Raw genomic sequence first — 22,659 nt, 5'->3', positions numbered from 1 at the left:
CTGGGAACTGTAGTTTGTTAAGGGTGCTGGGAGTTGTAGCTCTTTGAGGGGAACGCTCCCATTCCCTGACTTCTTTTGGGGGTGGAAGGAGGGTTTCTCTAAATGAATGGTTTTGTATGTAGCCAATACTGAGCTAGAGGAACAAATGGGATAAGGACCTTTTCTATCCAAAGCAGATGCTGGGGAAAGGGCTGTAGTTCGGTGGAAGAGCAGTTGCTGTGAATGCAGAAGGGTCTAGGTTCAATTCTCCCCCCCCCCGGACATCTCTCTGTAGGCTGGGAAAGACCCCTCTCTGAAATCCTGGAGAACCATTGCTGCCAGTCTGTGTTGACAGTGTTGTGATAGGTGTGCCAGCGGTCTGACTCCGTATGAGGCATCTTCCGGTGTTCTACCACTGGGTCTTCTTGCTTCACGCAACACTATTAAGTCCAGAGTCTTTCTCCTCATGCTTTGCCTTGCCAGCAAGTTGTGTTTCCTCCATGACAAACATCCACACCCAAAACAATGATAAATGGTTACAATTTCAAGCATGCGCTCTTAGAGGCATCTATTATTATTATTAGGTGCTATGGTGACGATTCTGCCAGCGTACAAAGAGGGAAGGGCTCTGCCAAGGGTCATTTTATTTAGAATTAGACCCAAGGAAGCACAGGGAAAGAAAATGGAATGAAGTGTTTTTAGCATTACAGTGCAGTCCTTTTCATATCTACCTTTTTGCCAAAGGATTTGGGGGGGGGCGAAGTCTCTTAAAAGTGCCCCACCAAGTTTTAAGAGGAAATGTCATTTGCTTTCTGTGTTCCTGCCGTTTTTTGTGAGAGTGGTTCTTATTTGCTTTGAACCCCAGATGAAGGCTGGTGGTGAGCTAGGCTAGGTGAGCAAGAAAAGTTTATAGACATAGACAGCTACTGTCCTCATCCTGGTGATCTGCTTGGTTGCAAATGGCCTTTACCTCAAGTGTTCTAATTTTCAAATTTCTGATTGAGTAGATTTGGAAGACCTGATGTTTTGGCTGGCCTTGGATCACCTGGTCTTTACTCATCCTTGGTCTTGTCTTTCCTTCTGTAGTTATGCTAATGAAAACCTACCTAAGCCTGATGATGCAAAAAGGAGGAGGAAATGTTACCTGCTTTCAACCTCAGGAGTAGGGTGGATGATTGTTATGAAGTATCACCAGAAGGATTTCCTTCTCTCACCAACAGAGGTTAGCTAAACAGAAAGTATTTTTGAGCCAGCTCATTCTTCCTCATGCACATGCCAGTCTGATCTTAATGATGAGCTGGAGAGCAGGGCCAATATTAAAGCTCAGTTAGATTCAAATGGGTTCAGGTCAACCCAGTCCTAGGTCATTTAGGGCTTTGAAGGTCAGTACCAATCACTTAAACTGAGCGCAGAAACAGATTGATAACCAGTGTGATTAATGTAGAATTGGCATGATACTGAGCAAATCTCGGTCCCCAATTCTGGGTCCAGTTGTAGCTTCCAAGGTCTATACAGTGGTACCTCAGGTTAAGAACTTAATTCGTTCTGGAGGTCCGTTCTTAACCTGAAACTGTTTTTAACCTGAAGCACCACTTTAGCTAATGGGCCCTCCCATTGCCGCTGCGCCGCCGGAGCACAATTTCTGTTCTCATCCTGAAGCAAAATTCTTAACCCGAGGTACTATTTCTGGGTTAGCAGAGTCTGTAACCTGAAGTATCTGTAACCTGAAGCGCATATAACCCGAGGTACCACTGTGGAAGAGCAGCCTCATGGAGAGAACATTGTTAGCAGCCCAGCTCTGATGTAGCCAGTGCATGAGTGACTGAGGTTAGGCCTATCTTCTCCAGCTATGGCTGCAGTTTGAGAACTAAACACAACTTGGCCATCATTGCTACCTGAGCAGTGAAATAGGCACTTAAACTGTGTTCTTGGTGGTTCCTGGAACATGCAAGACATCATATTCTGTATGCTTAAGTGCTGGCACATTGACTCATAGGCTCACTTCAGCTTGGTAAATAAACCCTGTTTGGTGCCCGGACAACTTGATCAGTTATTTTAGAAAACACATGCCCAGTTGAAATGGGGCAACCAGTGAATGCTTTGCTGAAGTGGGTTAATAATACTTCTGAAGTGATAATGTGTTGTAGTGAGGAACATTTCACTACTTTTGTTTTCCTGCAGCGCTGCAGAGATTGTTGGGTTCCCTTCTTCCACTACCTCCAGATCACTGAGACGATAATCTGTTAGATCACACAAAATACTAAATACGGCAGGGTTGGGTGTGGGGACATGTTTGCTCAGGATCTCCCACCTGCTTGGTTGCACTGTGGAGAACATGCTTAGCTTACATATCAGGAAGTTCCTAGTTCAAATCTGACATCTGCTGTGAACTTGCTAGGTAACCTTAGGCAAGTCTCCTTCAGCCCTTACTAACCTTACCTTACAGGGTTGTTGTAAGGACTAGAACAAGCCATTTAAATACTTCTAGTGCTTATTATCAGTATTATGCTTTGACATTCATTTTTAATAACAATGTCAACTAGTGGATTTATTTCTAAGCAACTTATTAATAAAGCAATTTAGAGTGTTCAAAAACTGAATGCAGGTATGGGGAACTGGGGCCAAATGCAGTCCTCCAGACCTCTCTATCTGACTCTTGTGGCTCTGCTATGTCATGCCCCTTCCCGTGCCACATCCCTTTTCCAAAGGCCACTCCCCTCAGTAGCTGTCTGTGAGGTGTGGATGGGTGTCTATAAAAGTCTTTCACTTTTGTATAACTTGAAATATAGCCTACTGTGCAAAGGTAAGAGTCACACCTGTTGCTGCACCCACACTGGCCCCTCTCATCATTGTTATATGGCCCCTGGAAGGTTGGCTATGAGGAAATGGGGTGCTGAGGCTGAAAAAGATTCCCCACTCCTGACTTAATGAATGCACTTATTTACTTATGCACTTATATACCACTTAATTATTTGCAATTCACCAAAAATGGGATATTATTATTATTAAAATAACCTTTATTATACATCAATTTATATCAATTTACTCATAACTTATAACATTTATCTTAGACAATACATACCATACACACTACATACACTACGATATATACACACCCTAAACACTAACTTCCAATTCATCTCTCTGTTCTATTTTACATTTGGTTAGTCTATATATATTTCTTTTTTAGTTTTCTTGTTCCCATTTGTTATCAGGAAAATTTTCCTATATACTTTCTCTATATTTCAGAATGTAATTCAAGATTCATTGTAAGTCAGCCAGGAGATTAACATTGTCACAGTAGTTTTTAAGATACTTTTTAAATATTATCCAATCTTTATTGACTTTCTGTACAGAATTTCCTCTTATTCTCCCTGTCATCTTTGGGACATAAAATTTTATTATAGAACTGTGTACTTTCAGCCATCTTCATATAGGAATGTTATCAGTAGTATTATACCCGTATTACAGATAGAGGGGGCAAGGCAGGGAGAATTCGCCCAAGGCCCCCGCATGGTAGAGAAATAGAGGTAAAATATAAGCCACTTACTTCCTGGCTCTCAGCTCAGTGTCTTTGCCATTGTAGGACTTTACTTTTTTAAAACTATTGTGGCTCTATAGCTGCACTACCTGTTAAGATAAAATCATTCTGTCGCTGTTTTGTGCAGTTCAGATTGACTTCAGGCTGTTCAGGTTTAGTAAAGAACACAAAACATTCCCCTTGGGAAGAAAATTGAGGAAAATTGAGGAAAACCTTCTTGAAGCCTCTGAGATAATGTGACAATGTGAGTGGAGCGTACAGGTTTGAAGGTGACCTTTGACTGCAGCAATGTGAAGTTAGGGTGGGGTTCAGGGACCTTTGCTACAGTCACTGAGGAGCTTTTGCTATCAGTTTAACTTTATTGCAGGCATTCTCTGAGTGTACTTAGCAGTAGCTGTCAATTTGCATTCTTCTGCCGGACGGAGCATTATAATGCATGCTATCCAGAAGAGCGGTGCTCACTTAAAAATGCTTGTGCACTTACTCATGCAAATTACCACTAAGCATATTCAGAGGTAAAGGAGGAACTTTGAAAGAGATTTTTCATTTATTTCCTGTTTTAGTTATAAAAGGAAGCACTTAATAGAAGTGGTGTTCTCTAGGCTCACCTGACTTACTGAAGCATGCAAAAGCATGTTTCCCCAAAAGGGATAATCTTCAGGTCAGATCTCATATTTCATTGGTTCCTAGTCATGATTTGAAAATTCCCAATGAAGCTGAGCAGATTCCAGCTACCTTATTATTTGGACACATTACTCATAAAAATGACTCAAAGCAATTTGCAATACCTTGGCATGGGATCATCTAGGGAATCCCATATACTCTGCTTTTTCTTGAAAGATGCTCATGATGATGATGATAAATTAAATAAAACAGAATATTCCTAGCACAATTTGTTTCACTTGAAAATAAATTATTAAAATTATGTGCACACTAATGTCTGGAAGGCTCGGGGTCCTTAAAAATCCTTCAAAAACAAACAACTGACCATTGCACAAAACTTGCCTGTTTCAAAAAGATACATCTAAAATATCCACTGCTACTCTGCTTCTGGCATCAAATTCAAACCTGAATATTTTTTACAGAAATTATAACACTTCTGAAATACATTTTGACATTTCTTCTTGGTAATAAAGTGTTCTCCTTTATGGGGCAACAATTGAGGTGATATCTCTGCTATTGTTAGCTTACGTCCAAATGATATTGCTAAGAGGGCGTACTTGGTTGAGTCTAGAAAATTGTGATAGGAAGTTGATTCTTCCTCACTGGAACTTAGTATGCAATAGCATCATGAAAATATGGTGCCCTGTAAGGCAGTGGTGAGGATGCTGCTGCACCACGAAACATCTCAGATTCCAAAAATTTGGTGGGCAGTTTCAGCATGTGACACACACTTTCTTAGACTGCTGGGAGGGTTTCCAGAATTAAATAAAGGTGGTACTACTACTGTACTTTTTTGTGTGGAAGAAGATGAGGTAAAAGGGTGTTGCCTGACATGCTTCATAGCTGATAGAATAATATTTGGGTGCTGTCAGGCTCTGATTTTGTTTGTATTCAGGCTCTATGAATAGGAAGTGGGACTGTGCATCTCCTCTGGTGTTTGACTTTAAATATACAACTAGGCTACATTCTCAAGCTACTGCAAGGCAGAACAGTTGACGGTCAGCTATGTTAAAACTTTGGCTAGAGTCCCATGCTTGCTTGGTCTGACACTTAAGCAGCTTTCTTCATAGCCTGTCCTGCAGTTTAGCAAACCTGCTTTGCTTCTTTCTTCCATTTAATACTTGGGGTTAATGGAGATGGAGGGCAGGGCTCTTGTCTTAACCCTTATTTCTACATAAGTGACCACTGTGAACAAATACATAATTAAGAGCATTGGGTGGTGTTCAACTAAGGTTTACTCTGCATAGACCCAATGAAGTTAATGAATGGGACTAATTTATGTTCATTCATTTCAGTGGGTCTACTTTGAGTAAACTACTACTGATTATACTATTCCGAATTCACTGTTCAGAGACATGAGGATCTGCAAGAAAAGGGGTTTCCCTGAAATGGGAAGTCTCTGCAAACTGTGTGTGTTGGTTTGCACTGTAAGCCTTATATTTCCCTTTCTGTGCTTTATAAAGGCCGAATGAGATACAGGGGACTCGGGCTTCTTGACCAGGCTCCGCTGGGGGCCACTCGCACTCGGAACAGCCCGCTCACCCCAGACGAAGGCAGCCAGGTGGTAGCCAAGCAAGGCTGCAACACTGACCCTACTCTCATGCAAGCAGGAGTGGGGTCAGGGCTCTCTCAGCTTGCAAGGGCAGGCACACTCTTCAGCCAAGCAGTTTAAAGAAGCGGAGGGAGGACCAAACTGTATCAGCAACTTACCCATGCAGCTTGTTTCTCCCTTTGCCAGAGCAGAGTGTGATGATGGTTTCACCAGCAGTATATGTCTGGTGAAATTGCCGCTGCTTGAGTCCCTCTGCCTCCAGCTCCCAATTCGTTTGTTTTCCCCTCTGGGCGTTGGAGGCAGAGGGGGTTGAGCGGTGCCGGTTTCACCAGACATATAGCACTAAGTAAAGCTGTTATCACAGTCTCCCCCCGCCCCCATTCTGTTCTTGGGCAATATATTGATTTATCACCCAGTGCTACCTTGGAAGAAAGGTACCATGGACATTAGTTACTTAATTAAAAAATAATAAAGGGGGGGGGGATTTGGTGCCAATAGTTGGAGAGGTTGGAATCTTCATCAGGAAAAGAGTGAAGTTCTCTTGTCATCTCACTCTGTCAGCATTTGTCAGATTTCATAAGATGTTTCTTTCTTTCCAAAGTAACTAGAACTTCACCTGTATCCCACCTCCCAGTTAGAAATTTTCTTTGGTACGGTTGCTTGGCAAGTGCTCCACTATCTGTCCACGTCATACATCTGCTTTGTTAGACTAAAGCCGCCTTCTCAACCTTGGATCCCTAGATGTTGTTCAATTTCAACTCTCATCATCCTTGGCCCCTGGCCATGCTGGCTAGAAATGATCAGAGTTGTAGCCCAACAACAGGCTGGACTAAAACCTGCATGCCTTATATCAGTTTTTGTGATGGCGTAGGGCTCCTTGGGTGAGGTAGCATGGCTCCCCTTAAATAAGGTTTTCATTGTTACAAAGCATGCTCAGGTTCTAAAGCTGCTCTATGCCTCCCAGTTTGATTCATAGTGTATAAATTTAAAGTTGGTCCAATTCAGTCTTCCTGACCTTGGTCCCTCCAGATGTTTTAGACTGCAACTCCCATCAGCCCCAGCCAGCACTGCCATACTGGCTGGGATTGATGAGAGTTGTAATTCAAAATGGCCGTGGTGGCTGAGGCTGATGGGAGTTGTAGTTCAGAGCATCTGGACACTCCCTCCCACTGGTCTACACTATGCTGTAAAAATGCTTCAGATTCCAAGGTTCCTGCATCAAATATGTAACTTCTTAGACTTTTCTTGTCCTTTGTTTGAGCGAGCTGGTTACAGTTTCCTTTACTCTTCCTGTTCTGTCAGTGATTTGGGAATGGAAAGAAAGCTTGGTTTGTTGGATCAGGCATTATTCCATGTTTCTTTTCTTGCTAGATTTACATCTTGCATTGTAGGCAGCAATCTGTCACTCAAGATGCAGTGTTCATTTCTGTGTACACTTTTCATTCCAGCCGATTAAACAGTCAGCAGAGAAGGCTTCTGCAGCTGGATGAATCATTTCATTGTATTATACTACATCATATATTAAGCCAGTAATGTATGATATTTTGCATTTCAGTTTGAGTTGTTCCTATACAAGTGCTGAATTAATGACAGTAATGTTAAAATCTTCTGCAATGCAGGAGAAAACTGAAGTTAATACGTTCGTTAATCTTCCACAGGCTCTGCTTCAAGAATGTTTTGAATCTGCTCCCAATTGAAACTTTGCTGAGCTTGTGAGGTTTGGCAGTAGTACAGTCTGGAATCTGATCCTGCCTGTGTGCGCTTTTTTCAGCTCTATTTTTTTCTGATATAGAGCAGTCTAAATTTCTTCTGAAATTTCTCTGCATTTTAAGATACAGAAGTTTACTTGGTTTAAAACCCTGATGGTTTTGTCCTGGCAATGCCTTAGACTTAATTTATTGAGACTAGCAACCTGCACTCTTGAACTTTTGTTGTACCACTCATTAAACAATATCAAAAGCGAAACTACTCATTCTCTGTCTTATTGTCCTCCTACTTAGGGACAAGATTTTCCTCAGTCTCTGCAACAAAAGGCACTGAAGTTATCAACTTCTTAAAATGTAAAGCCCATGTTTCAGTAGTGGGACATATTTTCTGCTTCCACTTCCCCACCTACTTATGGGGATAAACATGTAGCCCTCTGTACAGAATTGTAAGCCTTGTTGTGGGAAGATATGTGCAGCCAATGTATGTGCTTTGTGATCGTGTGCTGTACAAATCCTGAGTGGTGGTGCTTTGTGTTCATATGATGTGAAAACTCTGCTGGATTTAGCCATCTCCACAATTAGCATTAACAAAGCTTCTGGGGATGATATCATTGTGGTTGTTAGGCAAGAGTGCTGTGTGTGATAATACGCTCATAGGGTGGGTGTGTTCCATGCCATGCTGATTACTTTAATAAATTTACAACTAATAAGGTTGTTCAGTCTCTCTGACAGCTGCATTTCAGTGGCTTCTCGCTTTGTTCTAGAGGCCAGTCTCCCTGCCTCAACTATGTGAATTGTAAATGTTCGGCTTGTGCTTTTACCAGCCAGCGATTTGATATCCCAAGTGCTGTAATCTCAGCCAGAGACCAAGGAGAGCCCTGTGTTAGTCCTGTGATGAGGCGCACAGAGGATTGAGAAACCGAAGACAAAGTTTTCAAATGACACATCAGTTGTTATGGCAAATTGTTCAAAGCAAAACAAAATTTCAGGATTGTATTCTGTTCAGATTTGACATCTGACTCTAGGATTTTTGGGGAACTGTTAGATACCTGTAGTTTGATGCATTTGCTCAGAGCAAATGCATCAAATGAATGAATAAAGTTTTAAGAAATCCATTTTTTAAGTGCATTTCTCTTTTAAAATTCTTCTGAATGGAATCTCAATTTAATGCAAACATATAGGGTTGGCTCTAAAGGAAATTTAACTTGGGTCCCCTTGAAAACAATAGGACAAGCTGATGATGACACAATAAATCTATGCAGTTGTATGATGGTTTGATACTGACTGCCAAGGACTGGCAAGTTGTCAAAGATGTCATCTGTTGATCCATTGGGGTGACTTCTATGTTTAGTCACCTCTTTTCCTAATTATAAGGGTGGCATTCAATGATGTGCCTCAGCTAGCACATGGAGTTTCGCTTGTAGAATGCAACTTCCCCTCCCTTTCCCCCCTGTGCCCCACACCTTCCCCAAATCTTGTTCTGGTGTGGTGGGGGAAACCCCAGAACAGATTTAGGGGGAGAGGAAGTTTTGTTGCACAAGTAGAAATCCTTGCACCAGCAGAAGCACTTTGCTGGATGCCCACCCTAAGCAGTTGCATTTCCGCAGTTCGTGTGTGTTAAAAACCTGGGAGAGCAGAGGGAACTAGTAAGTGCGAAGCAAACCATTTTTGTATCATTAGGAGCGACCAAAGCAACTGACTTTGCATTGAATCACTTCCCTTTCAGGCTTCCTAACAGCCTAACTTAGGTGTATTTCTGAGAGGAAGTGAAACAGCAGCAAGCAGCCCATTTGCTTTTGACAGTACAAGCATAAATATTTGAGGAGGGGTTTCGTCACTGCTCTTCTGGGTGTTGATTTTACAAATTCCTTGAGCCAACAAAAAAGTCTTCCATGCCCTAGATAAACATTCCTCACATTGCCCATCTATAAGCACCCCAGGCCTCTTGATTGAACTTTCCCAGGTGGAAAAATGTTACTAAATATTCGGCACTATGACCAAATTTTATTAGTCAGCATCAAAATTCTTTGTGCACCAGGCTTGTTAACAGGGATGGTGAAGTGCCAAATTTATTCTTTCCAGAGAGTTTAGTGTGGTACGGCTATCACCTCTTCTCTTTTCAGCTGAATTTGGAGAAACCACTTGAAGCATCTGTTGCGTTGAACTATTTCAATTGCTTTTGTTTGCTTTGCTCATTGCAAACAACTGAAAGTCTGTAAATTTTGATAATAAACCTGATTTGCAATGGGTGTTGAATAATTTTGATGACAACTGTATAAGTGTTTTTACCGCTCTATGTTGTCTTCCGTAAAAAACTTTGTCCTCCACATTTTTAGTATATAACTGGTCTTAAGAAGCATTTCACAAATTCTGAAAGGTCTTTTATATCTTAGGCACAGAGAAGATGAGAAGATTGCTTGATAGCATACTGTGACTAATTTACTTGCCACTTGGCACACTGACTGTGTAAATGTATAAGTTGCAATTTGAGCAATACTGGTAAATGTCCCATTGGCACTTGCATGTTCCATTGGGCTGGATGCAGAAGGGATTGCTGGAGAAGTAAGGACAGTTGCCTGTGTGCTTGACATTGCTCAGCTTGGTTAATAAGAGTGGCCAGAGATGGACTAACTGAGTGGGTGGTGGGAGTGGTAAATGCCTAATTGTGGGAACGTTTGGTTTCAGCATGTTTAAAGAGGCTGTAGTGAGACATCCATTGAAAAAACTAAATCTTCCCTTAATAACACCAGACTGGATAATTTCTTTTGCATCTCTAACATTGAATTTCTGGGCAAGATCCTCAACCTGGGGCCAGTAGGCCACCAGAGATATTTCATGAATGAGACAAGTTATCTAGATCAGGAATGGAGAACCTGGGGCCCTCTGCCCTTTGGCTGTTGTTTGATTGCCATTATCCCTGGCTATTAGCCATGCTGACTGGGGGACTGATGAGAGTTGTAGCCCAGGGCTGCAGGTTCCACATCCTTCATCTACAGCAATTTCAGTCCAGCTCTAGGTCTGGTTTTATGAACAAAACAGCTTTGGCTGTGAACTGCAGTGGAATTTAGCAGGGAAGGAGCTGCATTCTTGCTGGTTCTGCTTGACCACTCAGTGTTTTTCACTACCGTCAGCTATAGAATCTCTGGCTTTCGGAGGTTGAAAGAGCAACAAAGGGCTATTTGTAGAAGAACTTTTAAGCAGCCCCCCATGCTGCACATTGAAGTCCCGATAATTGGGTCTTCAAAGCACAGCAACACTTGGCATCACAGTGATGTGACTACAGGCCAGAAAAACTTCCCCACCCCTGAAGTAGCAGGTGAGAATAGGGAGCCTATGGTAAAATTCTTATTAGATTCAAAATCACAAAGTAAAGCTGCTATAAAAAGGATTATCTTTTTGTGTGTTTTTTAAAAAAGTTGTAGGCATGAAAGCAAACTTGAATGTGTGGGTGGTCTAAGAACTTTGAAAGTATTAAACCACAAAAACTCTTATTGCCAAAAGGATTTGGGTGTGGTTCCCCTCCTTCCCATGTTAGTTGCTGCTACAACAGCTCCACCTTGCACCTATAATTTTAAAATAGAAATGACGTCTTCATGTGCCAAAAGCTTCACTGGTGCTAAGTATTTATTCAGGAAGGAGTTCAGTGGCACATACTTGGCATTTACATCATCAAGCATTATGTAGGCAGCTGGCTGGTTGGCTGTATGTGAATTTTGGTCTACACATATTTGATATGATATTTGTATTAGGCTTTTCCAACAACAACAATCAGCATTAAAACAACAAGCATTGCAGTCACTGTAATATCAAACACATTAGCATAAAAATCAAACAACAACACATTCATCAAAACAATTAATACAGTTCAATGGAGTCATAGTTATTCAAAATATCAGAAAGAGCTGTTGAGCACCAGCCCTGTGCTGGATCACATCCCCTCTCTGGAAAGGGGCTTCTTTGCTCAGTGCTTGCTCAGATCTTGACTTCTTTTTTACCCTGTATGGGTCCACAGGTGTGCCTTCAGGTGGGAGCTCTTGGAATAGGTCTTGATGCAGCTGGCACAGGTATGGGTGGGTGTGACAGTCTACGTGGGGTCAGGAGCAATGACCCCTCTTGGACTCAGCTTCCAGCTGCTCCAGCAGCCAGAAGGTCATCGGGAAATATTGAGGAAGGTTTCCAAATCCCAAAATGGGTTTGTTTGTCTAGTGTGACTGTGTTCTACCTCTGCTGTCAGAGGCATTATGTTACTGTATGTTACCGATGTTACTGTATGGGGTTGAAATCTGGGGGTGGAATTTAAAAACACTACAACGGCTGGAGATTCTGCAAAACTCTTTTGCACGAAAGATACTGGGCCTCCCCAAGGGCTCAGTTGCTGCACAGTTAAGAACAGAACTGGGCCTCCCCTCCATTGTTGCGAGAGCCCACATTAGAATAATTAGTTTTTATTGTAAATTAATCAATGCCCCAGGTTCCCTACTAGCTAGGCAAGCCTTTTTAACTTGTTCTCATACCAACAAATGGTCCAAGGCCATGGAGGCTATTACTGCACGCTACTCCCTCCCAGATCTCGACACGCTGTCATCTTGGGACCAACATAAAATCCGGGCCTGGATTCTTACAAGAGACGAGGCCATGGACCGGGCACAGTCCACTACAGCTCGCCTCTCCATGTGGCTCCCTAAAGTGAAAGTGGTAAGATCACTTGCCAACTACTTGATAGACCTGACGGAGCCCAATTTGAGAAGAGCGTTTACTATGGCCCGTTTCCATTCTATACCCACGGCCTTCCTGCAGGGGATTTACTCTAAGACCCCTATTACTCAGCGTTTATGTCCATGCACAATGAATGAAGTAGAGGACTTCATACATTTCTTTTTCTACTGCCCTATTTATGAGCCAATAAGACCTAAGCTCCTCCTCTTGATCCCGTCCACCATTACATCTAAGGAAGACTGTTTGAAATCGCTTCTTGTGGACGCAAATCCCCAAATTTCACGTGGGGTGGCAATCTTTATAGTGCAGGCTCTGAAACTCAGGGCTACTCTGACTGGGTAGTGAGTCCTAGACCTGGACCTGTTTTAATTCTTTTTATTACTTTTTCAACCCAATGTGCCGAGCCTATTTTGGGGCCATTTTATGTTTTATATACATCCGCACTTTAGATTCTTGGCGCTGGCAACTAAATCTTTACATTATTGTCTTAGGGTAATTTAAATGTCATTACGCCAGTAATATCGCTTTGAATTTTGTTTGGTTGCTTGTCTCTAGTATTTTTGTCTTATTTTGCTATGGCTGTATGCTAATGCAATAAAGGTTTTATTATTATTATTATTATGCCTCTGAATACTAGTTGCTGACGATCACAAGTGAGGAGAGTGCTGTTGGACTCATGTCTTGTTTGCAGGTTTCCCTTTGGCCATGGTAGGAACAGAATGCTGGACTACATGGTTCCCCTTTGGCCTGATCCAGCAGTCAGGCTCTCATGTTCTTTTGCAGGTGTTGCCTTGCCTGCAGTTCCATTTACTGCAGTTCCGAATCAACTAAGGCTGTCAAAGCATCTTCAGGTTGTGGGCAATGTGTTTTCTTCAGTTGCAGTCATGGCTTTCCCCCCCTTCCACCCCTCAAGACTGTGAAATTCTGTTCTCAAAATTGCATTGGGAATATATGTTCCACTGCACATGTTTCTCAGGATGGCAGGGCATTCCGTCGTACTCACAAGTGGCCCACAAACTGGGTGAGATCATAGGCTTGTAAGCAAGGAGGAGTTTCCTGTGACAAATCACCCGCCTTGCAATGGCCTGTGGTGCCGTCAAAATAAAACACAAGGTTTTTATGGTTGGGAGACTTTGTCCTGGATTTCAGTATGGCTTTTAGCAGAAAGTGGAGAACTTTTACAAAGCAAGTCCTTTCATATTAAGGTTGTGTCAACAGGAGAACCATAGGAAGCTGCCTTGTTAGACCATTGAGGCCTATCTAGCCCAGTAAGTGTCTGCACCAACTGGCAGCAGCACTCCAGGGTTTTGGAGAGGGATCTTTCTCCAGCTGTACCTGGAGATATCCAGGATTGAACCTGGCACTTTCAGCATGCAAAGCAGGTTTTCTGTCACAAAGACAAAACCTTCCAGAGTTGAAAATAGCTAGAAAATAGTTCAAAGTAACTTTTTGAAATTTTAATACTTTGCCTGTTAATAACTGTGAAGCCTCTTTCTCTGCTCATTGCCATAAACTAGGGCACAAGACAGCCCTTCCATGTGTGGGTCAGGAATTGCAGGCATGCAGATGTCCATAGGGCAGTGCCTGCCTATGGGGAAGGGACACAGTCGGTGCCAGGCAGGAGGTTCTTGCAATTTGCTCTCTATTTCAAAAGTAGCTTGCTATGCAGTACAGAGGCTGCTGGCCAAGTCAAAAGCCCCATTGAGAGCGTAGAATTGTGTGCTGTTCTGGATTGTGGGCCAATTGTTTGGAGTGCTCAAATGACCAGTCATAAGAGTCTGCTCCTGAAGGGGTTACCTAAATCCTCTCAAGTATTGGGAAAGAACACTCCCTGGTTTTAATAGATTTTAGGTACGTATATAGTTTTAATTCTGCCAGTGTTTAATTGGTTTTTTTAATTATTGTTTTTTATATGCTTATAGCAGTTCTAATTTTTATCTGTAAGCCAAGCAGAGTCCTGTTGAGGAAAAAGGCAGGGTATTAATCATACTCATAATCATTCTCTCTGTATTTTTTGATGCTTCAGGTAAGTCTTCAAAGCAGGATTCAATAAGCTAAGGAGCACACATAAATAAATGAGACAGAAGAAGTATTTCCCTCCCACTATTTTACTCATCATGTGCACCTGAATCTTGCACTGCATGCTGTAATGTGCAATACAGTGGAACCTTGGTTCTCAAACTTAATCCGTTCTGGGAGTCCGTTCGACTCCCGAAACTGTTCAAAAACCAAGGCACAGCTTCCGATTAGCTGCAGGAGCTTCCTACACTCAAGCAGAAGCCGTGTCAGACGTTCGGCTTCCAAAAAACGTTCGAAAACTGGAACACTTACTTCTGGGTTTTCAGCATTTGGGAGCCAAAGCATCCGAGTACCAAGGCGTTCAAGAACCAAGGTACAACTGTATAAAAATCAGGGTGGTTCACGAGAGAGAAAGAGTTCCATAATCAGGACATAGCTGACTTCCCATGGTAAGCTTAAGGTTGTGAGAAATGGTCTTTTTAATTTTATGTTGTGCCACGCCCTCATTTTGTATTATGTCACATCCCCTCTATGGCTGGCACCCCCAGTGCCCTCTCAAAATTCAGAATGAGCCCACTAGTCTAAAAGGGCTGCCTACCTTTGCTCTACAGGGTGTACAAACTAGTGTCGTCCTTGTGTGTATCCTGTTGCTAAGCAGTATCAAAATAGGCAGGAGCTCTCAGTGACAGAATGCTGGGACCAGATGGGGAGCCTGAAGCAAAATGGTATTTTCTGGATGACATTCTCCAACCCTGGCAAGGGTCCCTGTTTCAAACAAGAGGCCACTAAGGTTCCCTTTTCAGTGCTTATCTAAGCACAAATGGAAGTTTGATCATATGCAAGGCAAGTGCATAACCTGCTTGTGTTTTACCATTCTATAAACCAATAAAAGACTCAACTTTTTTAAAGTTGACAAAATGCAGACATAGCAAAAATGAGAATTCCCTAGACATGAAAATATCTGGTAGGCTGAAAGGCAGGGGTATCAATGTTAAAATTAAAATAGGTAGCAAATACAGACAAATGACACATCACCTGTCAAATGCAAGAACCCCCTGGAGCTATAGGATGCAGCTAGTAGCCTCCTGACCACACTCCAGTTTTGTACCCAGGAGGAGCAGACAGGACCACCTCTCTTAACTGTGTGCATGAGACTGGCTGGTTAAGGCTTTAGCTTGTTTGTGCTGGTACCACAGAAAGTACAATTAATCAGTTTTAGAGATCAGAATAAAAGAGAAATGGGAGGAGAATCTGGGTCGGTGGTAAAGGAAATGGACCTGAAGCTCATTACATCTTATAATTTTCCGGGGAGGGGGATTAGAGTTGTGGGTACCTTTTCCATCTTCACAGTTGTGCGGTCCCCAATCTATTGCTTAAACACAGATGTCCAGCTGACAGCAAGGAAAGACCATTGACAGGGTGGGAAGGAGCATCCTGTGTCCATACTCACCCACATCCCAAGACACCTGAACAGCATTACAAGCCTCCTATTCCCGGGTGTCTGAATCCATGAGCAAAGCACTCCATTAAGGGGTGGCAATACATATGACACAACTTTGTCGCTGGTCCAACTTCCACCTCCACATAACAGCTTGCCTGCAGTGACTGGACAGAATCACTCTATTCTTTATCCAAACGATTTGGCTGGCATTGAAAGTATTTGGATAACTATGTGAGTGTCTGCCTAAACTGCCACTGATCTGAGAGTACATGAGCACTGAGATAATCTTGAGGATTAGTTAACAGAAGTTAACTATCCAGGAGCTTTACTGTACTTGCCGCATCTGAAATAGGAATAGAAATTTTAAGCAGTGTTAAAAACAGCACATTATTTGATTACTTCCTGGGAGCTAGTCTAGATGGCTAGAGCATGGATATGGCTTTTGGGTCTCATTGGGATAGCTTTTGAGGGCTGGGGCTGGTGGGAGTTGCAGTCCACGCTGCTGAATACCAGTTGCTGGAAACTGCAGGGAGGGGGGGGAGTGCTCTTCTGCTCAAATCCCACTTGCAGGTTTCCCACAATTATCTGGTTGGCCACTGCGAGAACAGGACACTGGACAAGATGGGCTATTGGCCTGATCCAGCAGGCTCTTGTGTTCATCATGGAAATCTAAGTTGGGTCTGATGGGAGTTGTGGACCAAAATATCAGGAGGGTTTAGTGAAGGCTGAAATAGATCTTTCAGTTAAAAGTCAGGGGAAAGGGAATGGTGTTTCATACTTTCTTTAAAACTTGTAGGAGCCAGCCATATTTAATTTTGGAAAGGAGTTCCATAAGGTGGGAGCCACCACTGAGAACAATCTGCCTCCCTAGGGAAGCTTGGCTGCCTCCTTTGTTAATGTCTTTTAGGTACCAAGTGAGGGCAGTCCTGCTTCCTTTGACTTACCCTGAGGTTTGGCACAAGTTCTGTTCATTGTCATACTTCTGAGCGCTTTTTGAGTTGTTGGTCTTGACCTTATGCTGCACTTTTATTTTAGCCTTTTAGCCTGTTTATTGTTTTATAATTGTACTGTGAGCCCCCTTATGGATTCAACAAAAGGAAATACTTTTAAACAAATGAAAATGATATTTCTAAATGCACACCATGTGATATGGTCTTAATTCCTAAGCCATCTCTTGGGCCATCCCCAGTGGTAAGGGGACGGTTTAAAGCCCCGCCCTTCTTCTGTCTTGCTAATTCAGAGAGTTGCCCTGTGCTTCTCCTCATTGCTAGAAGCAAAATCCCAGCCTTAGCATCCCTAGACAGCTGGTGCCTCATTGGATGCACACAGACCAATATTTCTGAAACTCTGGCAGTAAGGAGTTTTGGTCATTTTAACCAACAAAGACAAAGGCTCTGAAGCAGCTCTTTGTGGCAGATTTGTAATATTTGCCAGAGGGGGGAAACTGGCCCCTTAAAGTTATGGAGCCTCTTTGTCTTGGCTTCTGCACAAAGCTGCAAATTTTTCCAAGTCTTCCTCCACCCTGGCCTGGCAGCCAGTCCAGCCATTGTGCTATAGAAAGTGAGCAGGATGTATTGGTAATGCAGTCTCTAGTCTCCTGGCTCACTGTAAAGCTAGTTTCCCAAGGCTAGGAAGCCTTTCTGAAGCAGAAAACAGAAATACCTCATCTGCCAAAGAGCTGCCAAGCCATGGAAACTCAGGGCCCAGAGTGGCTTCATGGATGAGGCTCTACACTGCTGTAACTTCTCTGGAGTTTCGAGTTCCTTTCCTTTCATCACCTTTAATCCCTCACTCAAGGTTCAAGAGTTACGGTCTCAGTTTGCAATTTGAAAGTGGAACTTGAGGGTTCTATCCAAGAGTAGACCCACTAAATGAATGAACCTAAGTTATGTCCATTAAATTCATTGGCCTTTCTCTGAAGAGAACTAGCATTCAATAACAACTCTGAGTCACAGTTCATGGTCTCTTCTAATATGTGTCAGCATCAGATTTTCTTTGTACTTCCTTGTTGGCCATCTGGGACTATTTAATTCCCACCCTCGCTTCATCACTTGCCCTACTTCTTAGTTTAGCCTCTGTCAAAGTTGAGCCTGTAGAACAGGACTTGGAATGCCTTCTAACCAGGAAATTTCCCTTCCTGGTGTTCTGTTTCCCCCCATCATACTTCCAGCTCTGGCTAATGACCAATCGTCAACTTGAAAAAGCAAACCTAGCCATTTCTTACTGAATGAGAGTATAGGCAGAGCTAGGATAAATCTCAGACACCTGCTTATCCAGGGTGCCCAGAGGTTTGCCTAGGAATTTGAAATGTTTTTCTATCCCAGAGAACAGTCACATATGAAAGAGTGTAATATGGACTCTGGCACACAGTTTTGAAAATTAAAAAACAATTTCCTCATCCTGTTCATGCAGAGAATGGTTGGGAGTGTGTCTGCATTTACTTAATGAATTTGCCAGTTAAACAGTGCTTAGATGAGCTCCCAGTGGTCAGAGAATGGCCCTTTCATTCATTCCACAAACCATTTGTCTTCATGTTTAGACTGGATAATTTTTTCTTTCAGTTTTTGGAGATTAGAATATTTTGTATTGGATAAAGAAGTGCACTACCTAGTTGATAAAACATGTTTGTTTAGGCAAGATGTTGGCGTGCTTTAATTTTATGCTCTTAAGTTTAATTCTTTTAAATGAATTAATTACTTTTTAAAAACTGTGGATATTTTTATTACTCATTGTAAACCATTTGTAGATTTTTATTACAATCAAGTGATATTTAAATTTGGTTAAATAAATAAATTTTAAGTGTACAAGGAGTCTCAAAATTCAAACACAGCTGTACTGACCCTGAATTAGCTCCTCATCTTCAGAGGACAAGGGTTGGGATGCAGAATAGAAGAGGGAATTGCCCTCAGGGCCAGCCCCAGATGTCTCTACCACCACAGAAAATTCATACATGGAATGGTCAATACTGTGGTATGCGAACCAATGTTCATACTATTAGCATAAGACAGATTCATACATTTCTGGGAACTTTCTTTGTTCCCTTCATTTTTTCCAAATACTTTTGCTGGTCTTCTGGGGACCTCCCAATTCAACAGCTGGTCTTTTTCTTAACTATGCAAATAGCTGAGTAGCCAAAAACTTCACTTCTGCTGGGGAAAGCCACTTCACATTTTTGAGGAAGGACTCCTCTGCATCCAGAAGATTATTCTTCTTCCTCTTTAGCCTTGGCGTTAAGTGCTGTTGCATACCCTCTCCTTCCTTCGATGCTTTATTGTTCCAAAACGTGTCTGGAACAGCTTATCTGTTTCCCAAATGCATCCTATTATGTATTGTGGATGCTTGGACAACCCAGCCACTTGCATGGTGGATTGGAGGACAGAAGCAACATGTTTCTCTAGTTAGTCATACTTTGAAGGCAGACAATATTACCCCATCTTTCCACTGTAGTGAAACCTATATTCTCCCCCTAAACATGATTACTCAGGTAAGTTCTGTTTGGTTAAATCTTTTTCAAGGGAAGTGTGCTCAAGATTGTATCCTTAGATTGCCATTCTAAGCACGGTTCTGAATAAACCTTTCTGATCCATGGTTTTATCTGAAGTGCAGGCATTAGTCAGAATGCAAGTACCAGATGATAATATGACAGCTCTTGAATTACTGTAAGGCTTCTGTACTTCTGGTCAGCTCCAGAGACTTGGCTACTTGCTTTACTTCCAGCAACTAGAGCCAATTATTGCAACTGACTGGAGTTTCAGGGAGCCTCCTATGGAAACTCTGGTGAGCCAAAGTTTGAGCGACATTATTTATGGAAAATCTTCCAACCCATTAGAGGTTAGTCTAATGGGTTGTTTTGTTTGTCTAGTTTTGTCTAGTTTGTTTGTTTGTTTGTTTGTTTGCTTGCTTGCTTGCTTGCTTGCTTCTGTGGATTCTGAATAGGATTGCTATAACTCATTTTTGCATGTTCTTGCTGGATTGAGAGGCTAAAATGGCTGGATTTGACTCCCATTGGTGTCCTGTTTAGTGAGGTTTAGCAAATCAAGGAAAATGCTGCTCATTAAGTATACTTTCTAAAATTTCATTTTTGTTCTGAAACAGATCTTTCTTAAGTCGTTCACTGTTCCTGTATAGCCTGGCTTTGTACTGCTATGAAAGAAAATTGGGGTGGGGAGAAAAACATGATATACTGAAAGGCTAAGGAGAAGCCTCACCCTGATTCTTATCAGTCCCCTTCCATACAGTTGTGTCTTCTGCATTCTCAGGTTCTCAACACCTCACCAAAGAATTTGAAGTAGTCAAAGGCTGACAAGCGCAAAACAGAAGGAAGTGAACAATGATATTTTTCTTAAAAGATTCTCGCCCTCTTGGTTTTGATAAAGGGCTGGTCTACATAGGAACATAGGAAGTGGCCTTATAGCAAGTTGGACAGTTGGTCCATCTAGCTCAGTATTGTCTAACTGAGTGGCAATGGCTCTCCAGGTTTTCAGACTAGGGTCTCCCTGAGCCCTACATGGAGAAGCTGGCAATTAAACCTTCTGCATGCACAGGTCTACCACTGAGCTGAGCTGCTTTTTTTAAGGTAAACATTTCACCAGGCTAGTGCAAGCTCCTGGCTGGGAGCCCGAGTACTACAACGCAGAAAGATGCCCTGGCTGCTGTTGAACGCAGTGAGACCATTCCAACTCGATGGCTCAGAAGGGGCTGGGATGCCTGTGTTTTTGAACTTTTCTCTCTCATTGGGAGGAGGAAGAAAATAAGCACAGTAACCATCCTTGGGTTCATGTGGGATCTGCCAGTTCCCAGGAAAAGCATGAAGCCTGCAAATAAATAAATCTGGCTGGCAGCCAGCTCGCAAGCTTATGGAAAAATGCTTTTCAAAACATGCTGCCAAGGATTGCCTCAGACCAGGTAGAGTTTCACATCCGCATAATGGGGAGAGTGTTTTTCTAGAGCGCACAGCTCTGGGGTGCTGTCTGTAGTGCTGCTGCACAAGTTCTCCCTGCGACTGCATCTAATTCTTCTGAAATCATAGAATTGTAGAGTTGGAAGGTACCCCCAGGGTCATCTAGTCCACATCCCTGCCATGCAAGAATCCTGCCCATAGCCATCCCTGTGCGGGCTTTATTTATACTACATTTCCCTTGCCCTGCCTTCATGGAGCTTATTTGTGCAGCACATGGTCTCCTCCTTTTAAACTTCTGTAAGGAAGCTGCTCCGGCGAACCGGCACCAGAGCAGCACATGAAACGCCGTTTACCTTCCCACTAGAAAGCGGTACCTATTTATCTACTTGCACTTAATTGTGCTTTCGAACAGCTCCTGCCCACCTAGCAGTTCGAAAGCACCTTTAAGTGCAAGTAGATAAATAGGTACCGCTTTCTAGCGGGAAGGTAAACGGCGTTTCATGTGCTGCTCTGGTGCTGGTTCGCTGGAGCAGCTTCGTCACGCTGGCCACATGACCCGGAAGTGTCTGCGGACAGTGCTGGCTCCTGGCCTCTAGAGTGAGATGAGCGCACAACCCTAGAGTCTGTCAAGACTGACCTGTACGGGCAGGGGTACCTTTACATTTACCTTTAAGGTAGATAATACATGGGTGATGGGGGGAGTGTCCACAGGTCACCCAGTGGACTTCATGGCTGTGTGGCCAAATAGGCGATAGAAGACTGGGCCTTTGCGGTGATCTGCTGTCAACTTGGGGCATGCATCATTTGTGCTGTGGTGAGAGAAGCATGTTGCAGTCATGACCCCATAGACAGCAGCACGATGTCATAAGTAGTTCTGAAATAGCCTTTCTTAGGCTTTTGATCTCCGGAGATGTTTTGTACTACAATTCCCATTAGCCCTGGCCAACCTAGTTGTGCTTGCTGGGGGCTGATGGAAGTCGTAGTGCAAGACACCTCTGGAGATCCCCAATTTGGAGAAGGCTAGCCTCAGAAGACAAGGTGGTACTCCTAGATACAAATGCATATTTGTTCTATCCTGCTTTACATACAGATCATTTCAGTGCTTCTTCCCCCTCCCCTCTCTTTCTCAACAGAGCGGAGAAAACTGAAGTCCTCAGTGAAGATCTGCGACAGGTATTTTAATTTATTAATTAATGGCTGCCTCTGGAAGAGGGGTCGGGGGAGGCACTGGCTGTTTCTCACGTGCTGGATGGGAAAGCTGCAACACAATTTCAGGCAAGAGAAGAAGGAATTTACCACAATAGCCAGAAGGGAATTTGAAAGGTTCTGGAGGGCAGGTAGTGTGGTCAGAAGTGAAATAAAAGTGTTAGTATTCATAGTCACTGTGCTTACTGCAGCATGGCAGGTTTTAGTGTGGTTGTGACAAGACCTTCCTCTATTCCACTTAAGTGGGGAAATGACCTCTGCAAATCATTCAGATTGAGTAAATAAACATCTATTGTTTTACATAATTTGTCTAGCTACCAAGGCAAGGCAAGAAGGGAGGGAGCTGCCTGGTACACAAAAGTATGCTAACAAGTTTCAAATCTAAATCCTTCTTTGAAACAACCACCTTGAGACTTTGCTCTCCAATTCTATTGCAGAAAGAATAAGTTGGACACCAAGGACTTGGGCTGGTTGTTATGCAGGGTGCTCCCAAGGAAGGACTTCTATGCACCTCTCATTTTCCTGCATTTGGTGCCTTCCCATTTTTCTCTTCCTGCCCAGGGCAGGAGCAGCAAGCTGTGCAGATTATTCCTGCCTGCTGTTCTGGCACCTGAGATTTCAATGGGTGTTTCCTTTATATTTTGAAGTTTGGCCTCCCAGCCATAAGGGAAATAAAAACGAAGTGTAAGCTAAGATTTTCAAAATGCTGAAATTGTCCCATGTATGTCTGAGATATGTGTGTGTGTGTGTGTGTGTGAGAGAGAGAGAGAGAGAGAGAGAGAGAGAGAGAGAGAGAGAGAAATCTCAGAAGAGTGCAAAGCACATAGCCTTACTTAGAGCTTCTTGGCTGCATGTGTTGCACATGTCTGAGTTTGAAGAGAGTTTCCTGATAAGCAAAGGCTCCGCCTTTCCCCTCGTCAGCCTCTGTTGAAATCT

The 22,659-nt window shown here is 42.8% G+C and overlaps 1 protein-coding gene across 5 annotated transcripts in view; it reads left to right on the top strand.

Moving 5' to 3' along the window:
• ARHGAP17 (Rho GTPase activating protein 17) overlaps positions 1-22,659 on the top strand; it is a 68,364-nt gene that overhangs the window by 10,153 nt on the left and 35,552 nt on the right. For all 5 annotated transcript variants that reach the window (XM_080981693.1, XM_080981692.1, XM_080981690.1 and 2 more), the window contains exon 2: positions 21,651-21,690. In XM_080981693.1, the coding sequence (XP_080837819.1) occupies positions 21,651-21,690 (40 nt within the window). The remainder of the gene's footprint in view (positions 1-21,650; positions 21,691-22,659) is intronic.

The sequence above is a fragment of the Podarcis pityusensis genome, assembly GCF_964106645.2.
Source record: "Podarcis pityusensis genome assembly, chromosome: 14".
NCBI classification, from domain to species: domain Eukaryota; kingdom Metazoa; phylum Chordata; class Lepidosauria; order Squamata; family Lacertidae; genus Podarcis; species Podarcis pityusensis.
This window is presented reverse-complemented; position numbering and strand designations above follow the sequence as displayed.